At 39.9% G+C, this 17701-nt stretch overlaps 1 protein-coding gene and 1 long non-coding RNA gene across 6 annotated transcripts in view; one reads left to right on the forward strand and one right to left on the reverse strand.

Moving 5' to 3' along the window:
• Positions 1 to 808: 808 nt before the first annotated feature.
• Positions 809 to 17701, forward strand: part of LOC309699464 — a 37989-nt gene continuing 21096 nt past the window's right edge. Inside the window, exons 1-3 of one of the 2 annotated variants that reach the window (XR_014274356.1) lie at positions 809 to 1722; positions 2638 to 2724; positions 4611 to 4702. This is a non-coding gene — a long non-coding RNA (uncharacterized lncRNA). The remainder of the gene's footprint in view (positions 1723 to 2637; positions 2725 to 4610; positions 4703 to 17701) is intronic. The other variant, XR_014274357.1, reaches the window with a different exon arrangement.
• csmd3b (CUB and Sushi multiple domains 3b) overlaps positions 4921 to 17701 on the reverse strand; it is a 404527-nt gene continuing 391746 nt past the window's right edge. For all 4 annotated transcript variants that reach the window (XM_082522480.1, XM_082522479.1, XM_082522478.1 and 1 more), the window contains 9 exons: positions 16825 to 16898; positions 15767 to 15878; positions 15491 to 15670; positions 14198 to 14257; positions 13135 to 13293; positions 11975 to 12111; positions 11390 to 11477; positions 10762 to 10897; positions 4921 to 10113 (listed from right to left, as the gene is read on the reverse strand). In XM_082522480.1, the coding sequence (XP_082378606.1) occupies positions 9954 to 10113; positions 10762 to 10897; positions 11390 to 11477; positions 11975 to 12111; positions 13135 to 13293; positions 14198 to 14257; positions 15491 to 15670; positions 15767 to 15878; positions 16825 to 16898 (1106 nt within the window). In that variant the 3' untranslated portion in view covers positions 4921 to 9953. The remainder of the gene's footprint in view (positions 10114 to 10761; positions 10898 to 11389; positions 11478 to 11974; positions 12112 to 13134; positions 13294 to 14197; positions 14258 to 15490; positions 15671 to 15766; positions 15879 to 16824; positions 16899 to 17701) is intronic.

Below are 17701 nucleotides of genomic sequence, written 5' to 3' on the forward strand. Positions count from 1 at the left end.
GTAGCGTCAGCTAGCGATGCGTACAGGACCGAGCGCCCTCTGCTGGCGGAACTTATACAACAGTAAAACTTACATTGCAGTGGCCTTACTAAAAGAAAATGTCTCTGAGCATCAAATAAAATGGGGGGCTACTATTTTCATGTCTCTGCCTTTAACATAGTGCCACAGTAGCCAACAAATTTTATTTTCTTTGGCCTTTTATTCACATATGAAAATTTAACTTTATTTATTTATTTTGCATTCTCGGTTAATTAATAAAACAACCACAACGTTCAGTTTTCAGGCAATTTGAAACTTTTTTTTTGGACACCTTAAATGTCTTTAACCCTTTAAGGCCTACTGGAGTGGGAACGCTCAGTTTTGCATAACTATTTTTAAATCCCGGTAGAAGTGCATCCACATAAACTAACGCAATTTTTAAAATTTTTTTTTATTTTTTTGCATAGGAAACTTGAAGAGTTATACTTGCATCTTATGCATTCAGCTTGTCCTAGGTCACGTTTTCCTTCCACATATGGCTTTGCAAAAATTGCATAAAAAGCGCTTGCAGCAACAGAAAAATTATATTCCTGACTTTGCCGATCTGATCAGCTGTTCATAACACTTCCTAAGTTGGACATCAGCAGGAACGATCGCATGTCCGCCATCCGATCATTCAGTCTGACATAACTAGCCGTGTCTGAGCCTAAACTCCGCTGCAGGTCCATATATCAAATGATCACTGTGGCATTACTGAGAGTTAAAACACTGTCTTAAGTCTTTCATCTTTAATAAAATTATCAGCGTTGTTCAGGTGTAACAACTGAGTTTAACATCCAGGCATCCATGAAAACGGAATTTATGACATTTAACGGAGTTAGAAGTTAGCAGGGAGTTAGCTCGCTAGCTTCCATCTAAATACAATATAGCATGTCCTGACTGCGGGGTTTTGGAAACAAATGAAAACGTACAGCTCTGTTATCACTTCCAGCATGAATGAAGACAAGAAACTAAACAGCAGTGACGTTTGCAGGGTTACTGAAGTTGGGCTAGCTGGTATCATAGCTGGACTGGCCATCGGGCATACCGGGCATTTGCCCGGTGGGCCGCTGGCGATTTTTTGTTTTTATGGGCCGATGGATTTTTTTTTTTTTTTTTTTTTTTTAGGAAGGGTATATATAATGAAAGGTGTTGGATTGGCCAATTGGTCATGATCGACTCTGGGCTGGACCAATTACAGCCGAGGAGGCCGAATGCACCCGCCCCCTTGTTTAGCAATCACGTGATTTTCGCGCATTGCATGCCGGGAACTCGTGGCAAAACAATCCAAGTACCGCATCAAACGCAAGCATTTGCAGCACCGCAAAACGTTCATTCTCCGGTTCCAATACCTTCTTGTTTTTCTTTGCCACACAAAAAAGGAATGTACAAAACGAAGGAGAACAATGCCGGTCCGTACAAAGACAGACTCGACGAAAAGACAAAGAAAAGATACGAGGAAAAATCAAACCAGTGAAAGGGTTAGACCCTTACGAGCACACAGAGGGACAAAATACCTTAGCGTGCTGCCCAACTTTCACCACGCTCATATTTGTAATTACACGGTTCTTGGAGTGAGTGCATACACTCATGAAGTTTAGTAACTTCAGGTCACTGCAACAAGCCCAGGAACAGTTTACTGATGGATGGGTGCAGGACCTTGAAATGCACCGTGTAGAACGAAAGACCATCGTACGAACAAAGGTAAGTTTACCAGTCTCACAAATCGTCTTCATAGATACACATTCGTTAACTGTTTATTAATAGGACCTTTGAGCTCAACGGTAATTAATTAGTAGTGGAAATAATTTCTGGTAGGCATTACAGAAATGTAGCAGTGACAATAATACTGTATGCTGTAATAACACTGGACAATTAGTGATACAAAAAACTGTTTTATCCTGTGAATAAACGTATATGTTTTTGTCAATGTACCATAATAACAGAAGCGAAACGCAATATCGTGTCAGGACAATTCACTATTTATGCACAATAAATAAAGGAGCATAGCGACAATTTCTGTTCAGCGCCAGACTTGCTTGTAACCTATATCACCAATTATGTTAAGAAAAATGACGTATTAACGACTAAAAACTCTGACCTTTGTGGGAATGCTTGGAGCAGACTAACATGTGAACTGGAGTGTTCTGGGACGTTATATTTGGTATATCCAGACCATCCGTAGGCTCTTACTTCGGAAACATGGCTTAAAACATTTCTCTTCAACAACGTAATCCGATTTAAAAAAAACGATCGGCTTCCCGTGGCTGTCATGCGACCGGCTGTTGCAGTTAATAATACAACAGCTTCTTGCCATTTTTTGTGTTTCTTTTTATCGCTGTGTAACTGAGTTCAATTGAAAGCCTGCGTGCGCTAGTACCTCTTGCCACAAGTTCCCAGAATCCTTTGCAGTTTTACCCCTGAATGATGTCACATTTTCAATCTTTATCCTGGTGGGCCGGTCTCTAGTCAAAATGCCCGGGGCGATTTTTTTGTCCCAGTCCAGCCTTGGCTGGTATATAATGATGTGCTACGTGACCGCTAGCGACACAGCTATGTTAGCATAATATAAACAAGCTAACTTTTTTTCCACTCGATAAAAGTTAACGTGGTGGTCAGGAACAAATGTAATCGCATGGCAGGATGCTGTAAAAGGACCAAACTTCAGCCAGGAGAACAACTGAGATAATCCATCCACAATACGAGGTCAGTCATTCATATACTGCTGCATGGGCTGGGTTGGGAATCGCATCTGTAACCGGAAGGTCACCGGTTCGATCCCTGGGCTCTCTGTCCTGGTCGTTGTGTCCTTGGGCAAGACACTTTACCCTACTTGCCTACTGGTGTTGGCCAGAGGGGCCGATGGCGCGATATGGCAGCCTCGCTTCTGTCAGTCTGCCCCAGGGCATCTGTGGCTACAACTGTAGCTTGCCTCCACCAGTGTATGAATGTGAGAGTGAATGAATAGTGGTATTGTAAAGCGCTTTGGGTGCCTAGAAAAGCGCTATATAAATCCAATCCATTATTATTATTTTAAAAACTGAGCTTAAATAAATGATTAGCGGTAATAAAAGCCGAGAGAGGTCAACGGTGATCACTGACTTTTTTTTAGGAGCTTTTGAGATTAAATAGAAGAAAATACATAACATTAAACACGTTAACAACACAAAAGCCATATTAAACGCAGACTACTTTAGGCCCGGAAGTAGGATTCGTCACATCATCACTTAATAATCGGATTACCTGCCAAAACCGGAAGTGACGTTATATCTCGTGGGGAAACGTAGTTTTTTTCCCCTTCGGGCATTAATAAAGCTATACAGGTGTTTTTAAAAGTCATGTTTGACTTCATGCTTTTCTGTATAGTTACTGGGATGCTTAGAACTCAAATGACACTGTTGGAAATAGTTTATTCTGATGCACATGCTAAATTTGCATTATAATATTTATTTCGTTTATTTCGTTTTTCCTGCACTATATATAAAAAAAATGATGTATCTCAAAAAGAAAACTATGAAGACACTTAAAATGTAAATTAAATTTCCTGTGGTTGGAAACTATTTTGTGCAACTTTTTGCATTTACAGTTTTGAGAGATATACCTCTGAAATTTCTCTAACTAGAAATATGTGTAAAAAACAAAAAGAAAACAAAAACGATTTTCAATTTTTTTGTAGTTTTTTGCACTTTTATTTTCTGTTTTTTGCAATTTATGTAGTTACCATGGCCTTAATACATATTAGGGATGGGCCAATCCGATATACAGTATCGGTCCAATCCTGACCTAAATTACTGGATCGGATATCGAGGAGAAAAAAAATGTAATCTGATCCATTAAGTATCACAAAAGCACCTCAAAAAACTTGCGACATGGCATAACCCAGGTAGTGACCTTAGCAGTCGGAGCAGTATGCGTCAAGTGATAAAATGGCTGTTGTGTGCGAGACCTGTCGGCGGTCTGGAGTTGACGCTGAAAGCATCTGGAGCCTGGTTTGAAAACTTTTTTTCATATTTGTTTTAAGTTTTGTATAGAAATTACACAAAATTCAGTCTCAGGTTAAATGTGACATCCATCTTGATAAAAGATGAGTGTCATGAGAAGCCGAGTTTACATTTATTTGCACTGCTTTCCACTCTGGGTGTCTATTTATGTTAAAGCACTTTGAGTCAACTTCTGTTTTTTAAATGTATAAGATATAAATACACCACACGTGACAGTCAACACAAAACTTTTATTTCTAAAAAATTAATTAATTTAACACTATTCAACAAGCTACATACTAAACTTAGCGAATAGAAGCAAAGTATCGATCCAATTGTGCTAGTATCGATTCAATACCAATACCAGCGCAGGTATCGATGCTCTTGATATGCCTTAAATGAATATGCTTAAGTATGTCGGGGTCTTCTTCACCTGTAAAGGGAATATTAGCCAGATGCAGATTCTGCTATATCGTAACATGAAGTGGCTCTTCTAATTTCCTATTGTTACTGCATATACCTGAACAAATGTGTGCATGCCTTTGCTTAACTACCTTTTGACCAGTGAAAACTGCGCTGTCTCCTCTTCCCTATTTCTTGCTTCTTTTCCAGCAAGGTGCAGCAGCAAATAATAATGTTGGATTTCCAGTGATAAGAACTTCCACGGTTCTTGAATGGAAGAAGTTTAGGGAGCTCATCTCAAGGTGAGATACTGTAGCGACGCTGTATTTATATTCATTTCAGTACACATTGCGCCTGCTGTATTTCCCCTGCAAGGGATTTCCTGACTTTGAAAACTAGTTTTCAAGTCACATTTGCACCTAAAGCAACATTTAAATTTCACATCAATTTACACTGCAACACTTAATCTCACATATTTTAAGCTGTAGCCTCAACGCTGCTTTCCTCATAAAGAGAAATATGTTCAGGTGTTTGCTAGGCATAACTCAGCTAAAGTGGTTACAATTTCCAGTTTTCAGAAAGTCATTAAAAGTAACGAGACAATAATGAAAAACACACTTTCTTTTTTTACAAAAGCAATTAGCCTTTTTTAATTTTACATTGCATTGAAAATTTACATAATAGAGTCATACATTTTACAAATTATTTCATCATAAAAATATATTTCTGTACAAAACACTTTTTTATTCTATATTTCATCTTTTTTTTTTCTCAAATGGTGAATATTTCCAATGTCCCCCAGGCAGGAACGGCTTTAAGTCTTTCAAATCACAAGGGTCTTATTGCAGTCAGTCAGTAGGAAAAGCTTGTGGCAAAATAGACTGAAGCTTAGAAAAAAATGACCTCTGATGATGAGTGAGGGGAGCAGAGGGCGCTGGAGCAGGTGTGTGTGTTTGTATGTATGCATGTGTGCGTGCGTGTGAGACAGAGTGAAAGGGAGGGTCTCGTGGTTTTTGGTAGGCACTGTGTCAGATTCATACTGAAGAAACGGCAACAAAAGCAACAACAACAACCACAAGAGCGGTAACAATCAATCCGACCTGTAATAAGAAACGATGTCATGATAGCGATGAAGTGCGGCACAGTCACAGCATGGATAAACAAGGAAGCCGCAGCTACCTTTGCCTTTAAATCAGTAACGACTTTAAAAGGAGTTTTCTTGTCAGCTGGATGTGGTTGGCGCCTGTGGTCACAGCAGCGGGGGTTCTTAAAACAAAGTGGATGTTTTTGTTCACCCTGGCACCCAGACTCATTAAAAAGTCTAGTTATCCATCATGTGTGGGACCCCAAAACTAACAAAATTCAGCCTCTCGTTCGTGAAACCAGATTCTTCAAAAAGAAAACAACAAAAACAAACACTTTTATTCAATGAGCAACAAAGCTGCAAAACAATGACTAATGCTGATTGATACTTCTATTTCTGCCTCCTGTTAAGACCAATTAATATGGTTTACTACCAGGCCCTTCCCTCGTGATAGTTGATTTACTCTGAAAGGTTTCATACAAAAACTCAAACATCTACTCATCTCTCAGCAGTGGTTCATTTATGGTACATGAAATCATTAGAAAGGCTGATATCAAGTGCAACAACAGTGGCAGATAGGGGCAAAATATAGAAAACGTTGCAGAGTGTTTATCAAAAGGTGGCAGATCACACTGGAACAACAACAATCACAACAAAAAATAAATAAATATATAAAATTGAGATCATATGGCTGCTTTTATGCAATATGCATGAAATAAGAAAAAGAACAAAACAAGCGTTGGCTTCAAATAGTCGAGCATTATGATAAATGGGTCAGTTCATGATTATAAATAGATTATAAGATTTGACATTCACTGAACACAGACATGCGTGTCATTAAAATCTGTCTGTTGTTGAGCAACACTCATGTTGGAGACTTGTAGTGCCAAAGATAATGCAAACCTTTAAACCTAAAGAGTCAAATGGGGTCTACTGATTTAACATGATGTGGATGTTAGAAAACGGGCAAAATAGATTGTAAGATCACCTAAAGACGATCAGGTCTGTCTGTGGTGTGATTCTGATTCACACTGAAGGCATCCTGAGTAAGATACTGAGACACGAAAGAAATCCATACGTAGGGTTCAGATGCCATGTGTGCTGTGAGCTGAATATATTTTTTAATAGTAGCTTTGCTGCATCACTTTACAAGAAGGCCATCAAGTTGTCTATTTAATCATATTTTCCTCATATATTGTCCTTAAAACATGTTTTGGGCTTAACAAAAAGCATCATCTATTTGTTGGTGCACCAACTATCAAACAACATCTACTAATAATATGTAATTTAAGTAGTCTTTAATTTATACACACTTTATGTGGCAACAGACACATTTAGCTGCCACAAGTGAGATATAACATCCTGGTTCCTGCAGATTAAACTGTGTATGTTTTGCAACTAAATAAAATTTATTTAAAAATTGTCATAATTCTGAAATGTATTGAAAAACAGATCCTAAGTATTGCAAGTATTTGTTAATCTCTTTTATGTTTGTCCCGTTTCCTTATATAAAATATATAATAGAAACACAATATGACATGTTATGTAACTCAAATTTGATCAATATATCTATTTAAAAACTCAATTTTGGGCAATTTTATCAGTTTTCATTGTTAATAAGCACTTCAGCCCAATTGTATGTTTTCTTTTATTGTGGCCTTGTACTGTAAGAGATGATAAAAATATCCAGAGACGGAGCTGGATGAGAGTTTGTCTATCAAACAAATGGGCTCCATTAAAAGCTCGATTTTCTGTGTTGCCATGATGACAGAAAGGTTTGAAGTATACTAGTAATCTATTATAGATTTAAAACATAACTAAATAAACAGCTATTTTTAAAAGTACAAGAGTTTTAATTCACTATTTTCTGTGTCCTCACTGCGCCAGCTAGTTCAGAAATCCCAGCTGTTACGCTGTCTTTAGCTTCACCCTTAAAATGTTGTTGGTGTGTCAGTGGAGATAATTACATATTTTTATTGTCCAACATCTCCAGTGCAGGATTCGGAAAAATGGCAAACAAGTACAAACTCTAACAGGTTTTGGAAATCTGCCACCTGTGATAAATGTAGACTAAAACCCATTTAAAAAGCATAATTGTTGCTGGCAAACCTTGCATCTCAACAGTAACGACAACAACAATACCACTGATGCTCATAATTGCCCCAGTGGGAAAGACGGTGCATGTGTGAGGGTCTTCAAAATACAGAACGAATTCAAATAAACCAGCTTAATGTTACAAAGAAACCAAAATACTGCTTGTGACTTCTGTGAATAGCACGTAATTATAATGTCTTTTATTCCGATGTTTCTTTCTTTTTTTCTAAAAACTCTGCTATAATCTGTCTTTACCCTTTAGCCCCTCCCCTGTGGTAAATATATAGCACAAAAATATAGGTGGTGAATGCTCCCGAATATATATATGCAATAGATTTACAGATCAGAAGATTCTGCAGCAGTAAGAAAGAAAGAAGATAAGCACTCTCAGAGTGCAGAATTACAGTGGAACAGTGTCCACAATTGTAGGGTTACAACCTTGTTGCCTTTCTTTTAGCCTGTCTATCAGTTCATGTCTGTCTCTGCCTCCTGTCTGTCCTTCTGTAAGCCTGTAAATCTGTGTTTAAACTGTCTGTGAAGTGGAGACATGGATGGAGCCTGCAACAGTCCGAGACCAGGCTCATCTTCTTTGAACCTGTCTGTCTCATTGCATGACTGTTAATACCACTTGTCTCTACCTGACTCTCCAGATTTTGTATGTGTACCTGTCATCATTTGTGTCTGTCATTCACCCTGTCAGTAACCTTTCCGTCCCTATGCTAGTCCATCTCTCAGCGGGCAGACAGGTAGTGTTCCCATGAAATGTGCTTTAGTGCCAGAGCTTTCTCTGTTTGTCAAAGTCTTTCTCTTTGTTAGTCCATCAGAGTCCTCTGTATCCATTTAGTGTCTTTCTGGTCAAAATCCATTTAAATTCGCAGGATCAGGAACATCTTACCTCATATTCTGTCTGATCTGATTCATTATGTAGAGGGAGGGCTGACCTCTCCCAGTAAATGATTTCAGGTTAGACAGGCTCTGATTGGCTGGGTTACAATTTCAAAATCTTCTTTTTTCTCTTAATGACTCCCTTAGTCTACTTCCAGTTCAGTTAGGGTCTGTCTCCATCTCCTTAGCCTCCTCTCTTATCCATTGGATGGGAAGAGGCAGTTTATCCTTTAGATGAGACAGTCTCTCATCCGTTCTCTAAGTGCTAGCTCCCCTTTAGACTCCTTTTAGTTTTGCTGTGCTCTAATCCCAGTTCAGTTAGGATTACAGCTCCATCTCCAAGGATGCCCTTATCCTTCGCTTAGGAGTTAGTCTCTTTTCAAAGCAACTTTCGCAACTGTCTGCTAACATTAGCCACCTTAGATCCCATTTCAATAGAAAAAAAGACAAATACTGGCTGGTAATACCAGCCTCTGGTTGTAATGGAGACAGGAGGTTGTCCTGTCTGGCTGTTAGGGTGTTGTATTCCATGGTTGTTTCAGACATAGTTTCCTCTTCACAAAGCATTAGTCCGGTTTACTGATGGTCTGCTGGTGACAGTGTTCTCTTTGTACTGTCAGTGTTGAAACCAAATAGATAGAAACAGTTTTCTTAACATCACAGTGTCTTTTATGACATCATCTTCATGTCATATCTCCCCATCTGTGGTCATTGTGATTACGTTTGTTCTTTTTTTTTCCATATTTAAGGACCTGTTTAATACAGTCAGTTTGACAACATGTTACATATGAAAAATATTTTTTAGCGGATTATCTCTTTGATTTCCAACTACAGCTGGGCTCTGATGATGTGCGCTCTCTTTCTCCAGGCACAAGTGATCATAGATCCCACTCTGGGTCCTCTTCACAACTTTGCGTGACATACAAAATTTGGCATTGGGTTGTGATAACATGTCATGATGTCCAACTAGCAGGTCATGGCTTAATCATTAGTACTCATATTATAGATAGTGAGAGAGGTTAAATAAGAGGTTAGAGTATAATGGATGTATCTGGTTTGGAATCCAATTATAAAGAATCCGTGACCCGCTGAGTCTTGGGGTTAGAGACAGATAATAGCCAGTATGGTTTTCCATTCAGTAGTATCCCTTTCCATCTCTTGATGTTACATCTCCCATTGAGTTCACACTGGCTGCTTGCTTCTATCAAAGGCAGCAGACCTTTTGTGTTCATACTTGTTCAAATTTCATTTGCGGATACAAAATGCTTTCAGTGACGGAAACCAATGCTGGGTTTTGGTTTCAGCTGGAGAGCTGGGTTCGATTAGGTTTCTGGACTGGGAATGAAGATCTTTTGTAATCAGTGTGCAGACCATGTCGTTCATGGTGAAGTTTGCATCGAAGCACGGAGCTTTTGTCTTTCGTCGTCTCTTACCGGCCGTGGTCCCATTGGATATCTGCGTCATTAAATTCAAGTAAGGTCAGTCGATCCTCAAACCATGGTGCATACGGTGTTTAGATTTGGATCAAACCTAACAGCCTTCCCCTCCACAGCCTTGGCGTTGGTGTTGTACATGGGGTTCTCAAAGGCGGCCTGGCCGTTGTTGTTTTCATGGACTGAGCATCCTGTGTATTGTGTTTTTGGTGTGGTTCTGTGAAAAAAACAACAAAGAAAACCACACACATAAAGAAATCATAAATACACCATTGAAGAAGCAGAAATGCTCTAATTGCCTATTCATGTTAACATTACTGAGCAGCCAGTGGACAATACAGAATGCAGTCTTGAGAGTAGAAGCATTGTAAACAAGCCTTAAGAAGGATTAGAGAGCGTGTTGCACTTTTTAGGAAGCCTAGTGAGATTCCAATCAGCTCATCCAAAACTAATTCCTTCAGCAAGCCTTTTTTTTTTTAGATATTAACAGCAGAACAGAAGTTATTTGCATCTGTTAACAATGCGAACACAAGTCATTTGTGCTTAAACCATATCTCTGAAAAATCCAATTTATCACCTCCTAAACAGAGTTGTTTTGCGGCACAGTTTGCAACAGACAAAGAAGACAGTGACTTAACTGTCTTTGAGCACTGCAACAACCAAACCATTGAGTAAGGCATTGTTATCACGAATTAGACAGCTTCTTAAAATGTTAACAATGCCTTTTTACTTTTTGCACGTTGTTAATGGAAAACACAAATGAAACCACGATGCAATGACAGGAATGTATTCCTTTCAGCTGCTGAAATGCAGCTGAATGACACTTCAAAGGGATACGTGCAGGTTTACTTTTTTCAACAAATACCTTTGTTTGTAGAGATAAAAGCCAAAACCGGTAAAGATCAGAGCAAAGAAAGGCACCAGGATGGCGATAGCCACAGAGCTGCTGTTGGTACCAAGCTGGGGGGGTGGCGAGTTTTGACTCTCCGACATATTCAGACCTGCGACAAACCAGGAAATACACTGTCATCAAAGTGATTTGATACAACAAGAAATATTGTTGCGGGTTTGGAACAAAAGGCTTTCAAGCTAAGTTGTTCAGCAAATAACCAACCAAATTTTTATTAGTTGTAACTATGATAATTAAGGTAGGGGCTCTGGTAATTGGAAGTGGACGTGGATGCTACCAGATAATGATTATTATCTGCTTAGCATCTTGCAGGCGACTTGCAGCTCACATTGGACTCGGGAGCTTGTAGTCTTCTTGCACAGCTCCAACCTTTTAAGTCTAAAGAGCAGCTTTTCCTCTTGTTGAGAATGCACTGCATGGCTGTCCCTGTTGCAGCAATAAAGTCCCTAGAAGCTCCAAGATTACTTACTGAATTAGTTTGAAGCAGTCTGCCTGATTTTACTATCAATTGTAGTCATTCATTGCTGAATTCCAAAGGAGCCAGTATTATTTGGTGCTGCTGGCAAAATCGAAAGAGAATTACCCAATCTTTGCAGTCCAAACTGTCCATAGTCTTTTCCCTGAATAGAACCCTGGAATACGTAACTAGAGCCATCGGGCTCTGCTGATACCTGTAGATTAAAAAGAAAGAGCGGTTGAGAAATTGTTCAGGCGGGAGAGGAAAGGAAAACAACTGTGAAGAGAAAAACAGAGGGACAAAGAATGGTTATCTTCTGGTTCCATGTCAACACTACAGAGCAAATGAATCGAAGATGATGTTTGGGTTTTGCTGAAATCTTTGTATAAGGTGTATTTTCAGGGAGCCTTGTTTATTTTCTTTTTCCTCCTTTGGCAAGATTTCACAAAAACTACCAAAGCGAATGTCGTGAAACCTGGTGATGAGGTGGTGCATGGGCAGGCAAAGGGACACATTAAATGTTGGCTCCGATCTGGAGGGCTGTGTTTAAAATTGCAAGAAAGAACATTGGCCTTGGCAGAGATGGTAGTCTCTGATAGCTGGTGTAGTTTAAATATTTCACTGACTTATATTTACACAAAGTCAAATGGCTTCAATGTAAATCCAGCTCAACTGAATATGGTTAGGTTGATTTTATCGGCTGGGACTTACAAATCCATCCATGGTCCAGGAATCATCTATAATCTTGGCGGGAGAGATGGCTGAATCTTTTAGTTGGTTTCCCTGGTTCACATAATTCACCTGATACATCAGCAGCAACAGCCTGGCCTCGGACGCCTTGTACACTCCTAGAGGGTGAAGAATAAACACGTGATTTATACTTGGTTTGCACATGGTACATGGTTTAATGGCTTGCTCACTATAGTTCATTAGATCCTACAGCACGTGTTTCTACTTTGTCTGGTGCACCAGCAAAATACATGTCGTTAGTTCTGACATTTTATCGGGATACAAAGAAGACAGCAAACTGAATGGAGCTGCAAAATAAAGAAAATGTTTATTTTAAAAAATGGATGATTTTTTTTTAAAGAGAAAACCAGGAAACTGAAGTTAAGCGAAGAAATTCAATTCATGAACTCATAAAAAGGTGAGAGCGACGGCTGTTTTTCATGTCTCCAATCTAATACAAATATAGCTAACTGATATATTCTTCCAGCTTCACTTTTGGAAATAAAATACAAAGTATGCACATTTCCCAAAACACCAAACCCCTGCTGCCTTTCAAAATATTCCCTGGGTAAAGAAAACTTGACATCTTAAACAGAAAAAAACATGCAAGTTTTATGTAACTGGCCACTGGCCTTTCTGTGACTGTGTGAGTGCAGCTTTAGCTGTTATTGATCTAAAGCTGCTCCTTTAAGCCAGAAGACGAATGTCTGATAGCGGCGCGGTTTTGTGATATGGTGTTTGTGCACTCTGCGACTCCAGGAAGCAATTCTAGCTTCAACAGGATTTGTGTTTTAATAGGGTCTTAACCCCCTGCTGACGCTATTGTGCAACCCTGGGAGGTATGTGTGTGAGTAAGTGTCTGTCTGAGTGAGTGAATGTGTGTGTACAACAATGCTGCAAAGAAGCATAGTAAAAAGAAATGAATTTCAATCATTAACAAAAAGCAACAATAAAGAATAAAAGTGCTCTCAATTCTGTTTGGTTGCTTGCTTACAGTTTTGCCAATGGATCAATACAGCATATTTTAGTATTATAGCTACATTTTATTACAACGATGGCCTGTCATGTCACAGCACTTATGTGGTAATCTACTCAAAGTGCTTTCAGTAGATTACTGAACAATTAAACCTAGCGTAACATGCCTGACAGGAGCAGTTCCATGTTGCCGTTGCTAAGGGTAACATTGACTCTCCCCGTTGTGGAGTTAAAGCTGGTGATGCTCAGTGTTATAGGCTGCTTCCTCCCACGGTAATTATAGGAACCCTTCCATATGTAGTTGGGAGCAAAGACATCATCTGGAACTACGAAAAAGAAGAGAATATGAATTAGATTACGGTCCGCTCCAATCTTTAAAAAACAAAATGAGAAGAACTGCCTGCACCAATCAGCATTAAACAGCATTAACCCCTATGATGGTACTGTCCTCCTGTGCTGACTCATCATTTTCTCTCTCTGTTTGTCTCCCTCTCTCTTTCTGTCTTGCATGAATCAGTTTTGTGTGTGTCATTAATCTGGCCTTGTGGGGTGTGACTTGTCTGGGGTTCCTGCCACTCACCTGTGTGGAGTCTGCTGTTACTACTTAAGGTGATGATCTGTCTTCAGTTTTCGCTGCATTGTTGACCTCAACATAGTTAGCTAAACTGGCTCTCTTCTTTGCCGTTTTGCCCTGCCTTCATCCCTTTATCTATGCTACTTACATTTTTATTGCTCTCTGCAGGGCGTCCTGGTGGTTGGATAGAGAGAGTGAGCTAAGCCTTCTTTTACTGGGCTCCTTGCCTTTGCTTTATTAACTCTTTCTGTTAAACTTTTCGCCAGGCAACAGGCAGGTGGTTTTAATGTTGTAGCAAACTGGTGTATATAACTGCTCAGCATGTGTGCATTTTATGCAGATAAGTGCACACAGTATGGCAGAAAAAGACAAGCATAAAGAAGAGCAGAATTTCACAGTAGTTAATTTACCTTTCTCTGTGTAGTGAGGAAAAATAAATTATTTAGAACTACCATAGAAAGCAGTAAAGTGCAACAAAATCGACAAGAGCATAAGAAAAACAAGAGCAGCACTGTGGAGCAGAACGTAGCAGAGTGAAAAGGAGCTGAGCTGAATTTATCGAACGACAGATTAAGCCAGACTAAAACGGAATAGATAAGTCAACAATAGACAAGGAATGAAAAGACTGGAATAGGAAAGATAGTAGTAGAACTGACCGTTTAGTTTGGGGCTGGGGGTTCCTGTTACTGGCTTCACAGGTTTTTTCTTCTCTCCGGCTACACACACAGCCAGAGAAAGAGAAAAAGAAGATAATGTCATATCAAAACTCCTGAGCAGGGCAGCAGGGGCACAGCACGAAATATTTTAAAATGCTTTAGTTTGCAGCCAACCTCCCTAATCAACCATGTTATCCAGGGGAGAGTGCAATTCATACTAACAAGTAACCACATTAAAATGCAGCGGCAGTCACTCTTGGTCACAATGATGAGTGAGAAGTGGGCCGAAAAAGGGTCGAGCAAGACAAACCTATTTACTGGTTACTTGTAGATTGAAATGCAAATAAGGTTAATGATCAATGACCAATAACTGCTGTGTATATTAGATCCTTTTAAAACCGGCTTCAAGACACTTTTTCTATTCACCATCAGCAGCTTGTACTATCACGTCAAGATGCAGCTATTGTTGGCAACAAATACATGCAAGCCAGGAACAGGTTATTTGTCCGAGAACCTTAAATTGGATTTAGAAGTGCTCCAATTTTGAAGACTACTCCAGGGCAGCTGGGTGGTAGCCGTGGTGGAAGGTTTCAGAAAAGACAGTGTGTGAGCATGTGTCAATACTAAGTAAAAGATTTTAAAGAGTGCCAACTATATATTTATAGCAGAGATGATGCTGATTTCTTCTATATGATCAAAGCACCTACCAAATTGACCTTTTTGTGAGATTTGAAGAGTGGACTTTAAACTTTTTGGCTCAAATGTTCAGTGTTTCCATCATTTTTCATAATTTGTGAGACAATACGAAGAGATAATTGTAGCATTGTTTGCTAGGCAGTGTATTGTTATTGATATTGATATTTTACAGTATTAACTATGTACAGTACGGGATGGTTATGTTGCAATTCTTTCATTTCTTCTGCGATGGCTCACAAGGTTGTAGTTTGAGCTTGATAAAGCAGGATTAATGCATGACTTCACCTTTATGGTCCTGCCTGGTAAATCTAGCAAAGGGACAAAACACCATGGGACATTTTTGATCTGTTTTGCCTTTGAACCACCAGGCTCACCACCAATCCAAAGGCTGATCAACCCAACAGGAAATCTCCCCCTACTCCAGATGGCTTGTCTGTCCCTGTGTGTGAAGTGACAAAGTCTCCTTGGGCTAAACATGCTCAAACACTGCTATCTGGTCACTTAAGCTAAAATGCTCCAGATAAGATAATCAAAAAAAGATACACTTAAAGGAAATGTGAACAATGGAAATGACTGTAGCAGGACAGAAGTACTTACCCCGACATATCGGCATCTTTCCAGTCCAAGTGCTGTCACTCTTGCAGACCCTGTGTTCAGAACCCCCCGCCAGGAAGTAGCCATGCTGACAGCTGTACACCAAGGTGTAGCCAAACCCAGGAAGATCCATCCCTACCACGTCCACATGGAGTGGGCTCTCCGGCTGCTTGCAGGCGTGGGCTGCGGGGTTTAGACAGATACATTGTTACACTTCAGTGAGAGTCTGAAGGGATGAAAGGGTGAGCGGCTGACAAATTGAAACAGTGTGTTTCGTACGTATGCACTCGGGTTGCGTCCCACTCCATGTTAGATCAGGCTGACAGGTTCTGGAGGAAGATCCCTGAATCAAATGACCAGGCTGGCACTGAAATGACACCACACTCCCAACCTAGGCATAAGGACACAGACAGAAGTGCACACAGAAGCCATTAGAGACATTGTAACAGATCTGATTGGTAAAGAGGAGTCTGAATATCTTCAGAGGAGCATCATAGTGTTGTACTGCTAGGATAAATGCTACTCGTATTTCAACAGGTGAATTCGTGTGGATAAAGACCAGTATTTTAATATGAAGTACATTAAAATAGATGTTTAGTTGTGGTTGTGGCATGTCAATGCAAATGCACAAGCATCCATTGTATTCCTTAAAATATTAGAAGTATAAAATCAACTTGCATTCCCCGTTCATCAGGACTTAATTTGAGACAAATCAAAAGTCAAACATATAATGAAGTTTGCTACCTGGCAATGCTGTAATATTTATCAACCATTAGATATTTTCCCTCCTGTGCGGTAGCAGGTAGCAATCCTTATAAAATATCTTACTTGCTTTCTTCCTGCCAAATAACAAATTAACAGTGAATTATTAGTTATTTGGTTGAAATGACTATAATTTTTTGGTAATAGGTAAGCAGGTTGTTCTCCAAGAATCTTGAAGCATTTCCTATAGTTCTTGGGTTTGGGAATTCAAGTAGTTTCAGAAGCATCCCACACTGTTTGAGATCAGCACTCTGTGGGTGGCAAATCATCTGTTGCAGGACTCCTTGCTCCTGTTGTCACTGAATATGCTTCTTTATGACTCTGGCTGTATGTCTGGAGCCATTACCATACTGCAAGTGGTTTAGGACTGACAAGATGCTTCCCTGATGGCATTGCACGGTGGATAAGAATCTTAAAGCGCTGCATTGGAATGTCTTAACATTTTATTTTCTTTCTGACTCCCTCTACTGCCTTTCGTTCTTTCCTCTCTCTTTCATTTGCAACAGCTGCTATTAGTTACTGGGTTCACTTCTTGGGTAGAAAGACACGGCACTAGTCTGAGAGTGCAGATTTACCTTGAAACCATAGGTCCGATTCAAGGAGCCGTAGCGTGGTGTTCCCGGGTTATCGCAGCTGGTTTTGGTTGGTTCTGAAAAGATCAGCACACGAGTGGAAGTAATTACACACAAAAAATAGGAGAAAGATAAATTAGCAGCAGCGTTATACATCCCTCTCAAGTTCCCTTTCCTCCCTTTTGTTGTCATGGTAACAGTGGATTATATATGCCATCAGGACAGCAGGGGGCAGTAGCACTTTGTCAGAAAACGAAGCAGGGCCCACTCTAAGTGTGTGTGTGTGTGTGTGTGTACGTATGTGAGTTTGTGTGTGCGCATGTGGAAGGGTCATCAGCATGTAGAGCACATCCTGACGCAGAGCTCAATTCAATACAGCTTCTGAAATGACAGATTCACTCTCCACCTCTCTCTCTCTCCTTCCCTCACTTCCTGTACCTATCTGTCTGCCCTCTTCCTCTCTTTCACTGTTGTCTTCTTCTACCTCGCTGTACAACTGCTCTTTTCCCCTCTTTTTCTGTCTTTCCATGTCACCAGACCTCCGTTTGCCAACTGCTTCTTCCCTCATCTGTCTGATTTAAAGAGCAGGCTGCTTTAGGTCAAAACTCATTCTGTTTCAGTCACATAGTAATACACATCAGACACTAACATCACAAACTAATAAATCAACCAAAACACACACACACTTCAGATCACTTTGCCCATAAAAACACACCGAGAGTCACTTTGTGGTTGCGTGTGTTTAACAGTCTCAGTCTACAAGCGCTTTGGGGTCCTTAGGGACTAGAAAAGCGCTATATAAATACAGGCCATTTACCATTTACCATTTACAAAAGCAATTATGATACAGAACAGAAAGATCTCCCTTCAGCGGCAGCAG

The sequence above is a fragment of the Aulonocara stuartgranti genome (genome assembly GCF_965226115.1).
Source record: "Aulonocara stuartgranti genome assembly, chromosome: 22".
Classification (NCBI taxonomy): Eukaryota; Metazoa; Chordata; class Actinopteri; order Cichliformes; family Cichlidae; genus Aulonocara; species Aulonocara stuartgranti.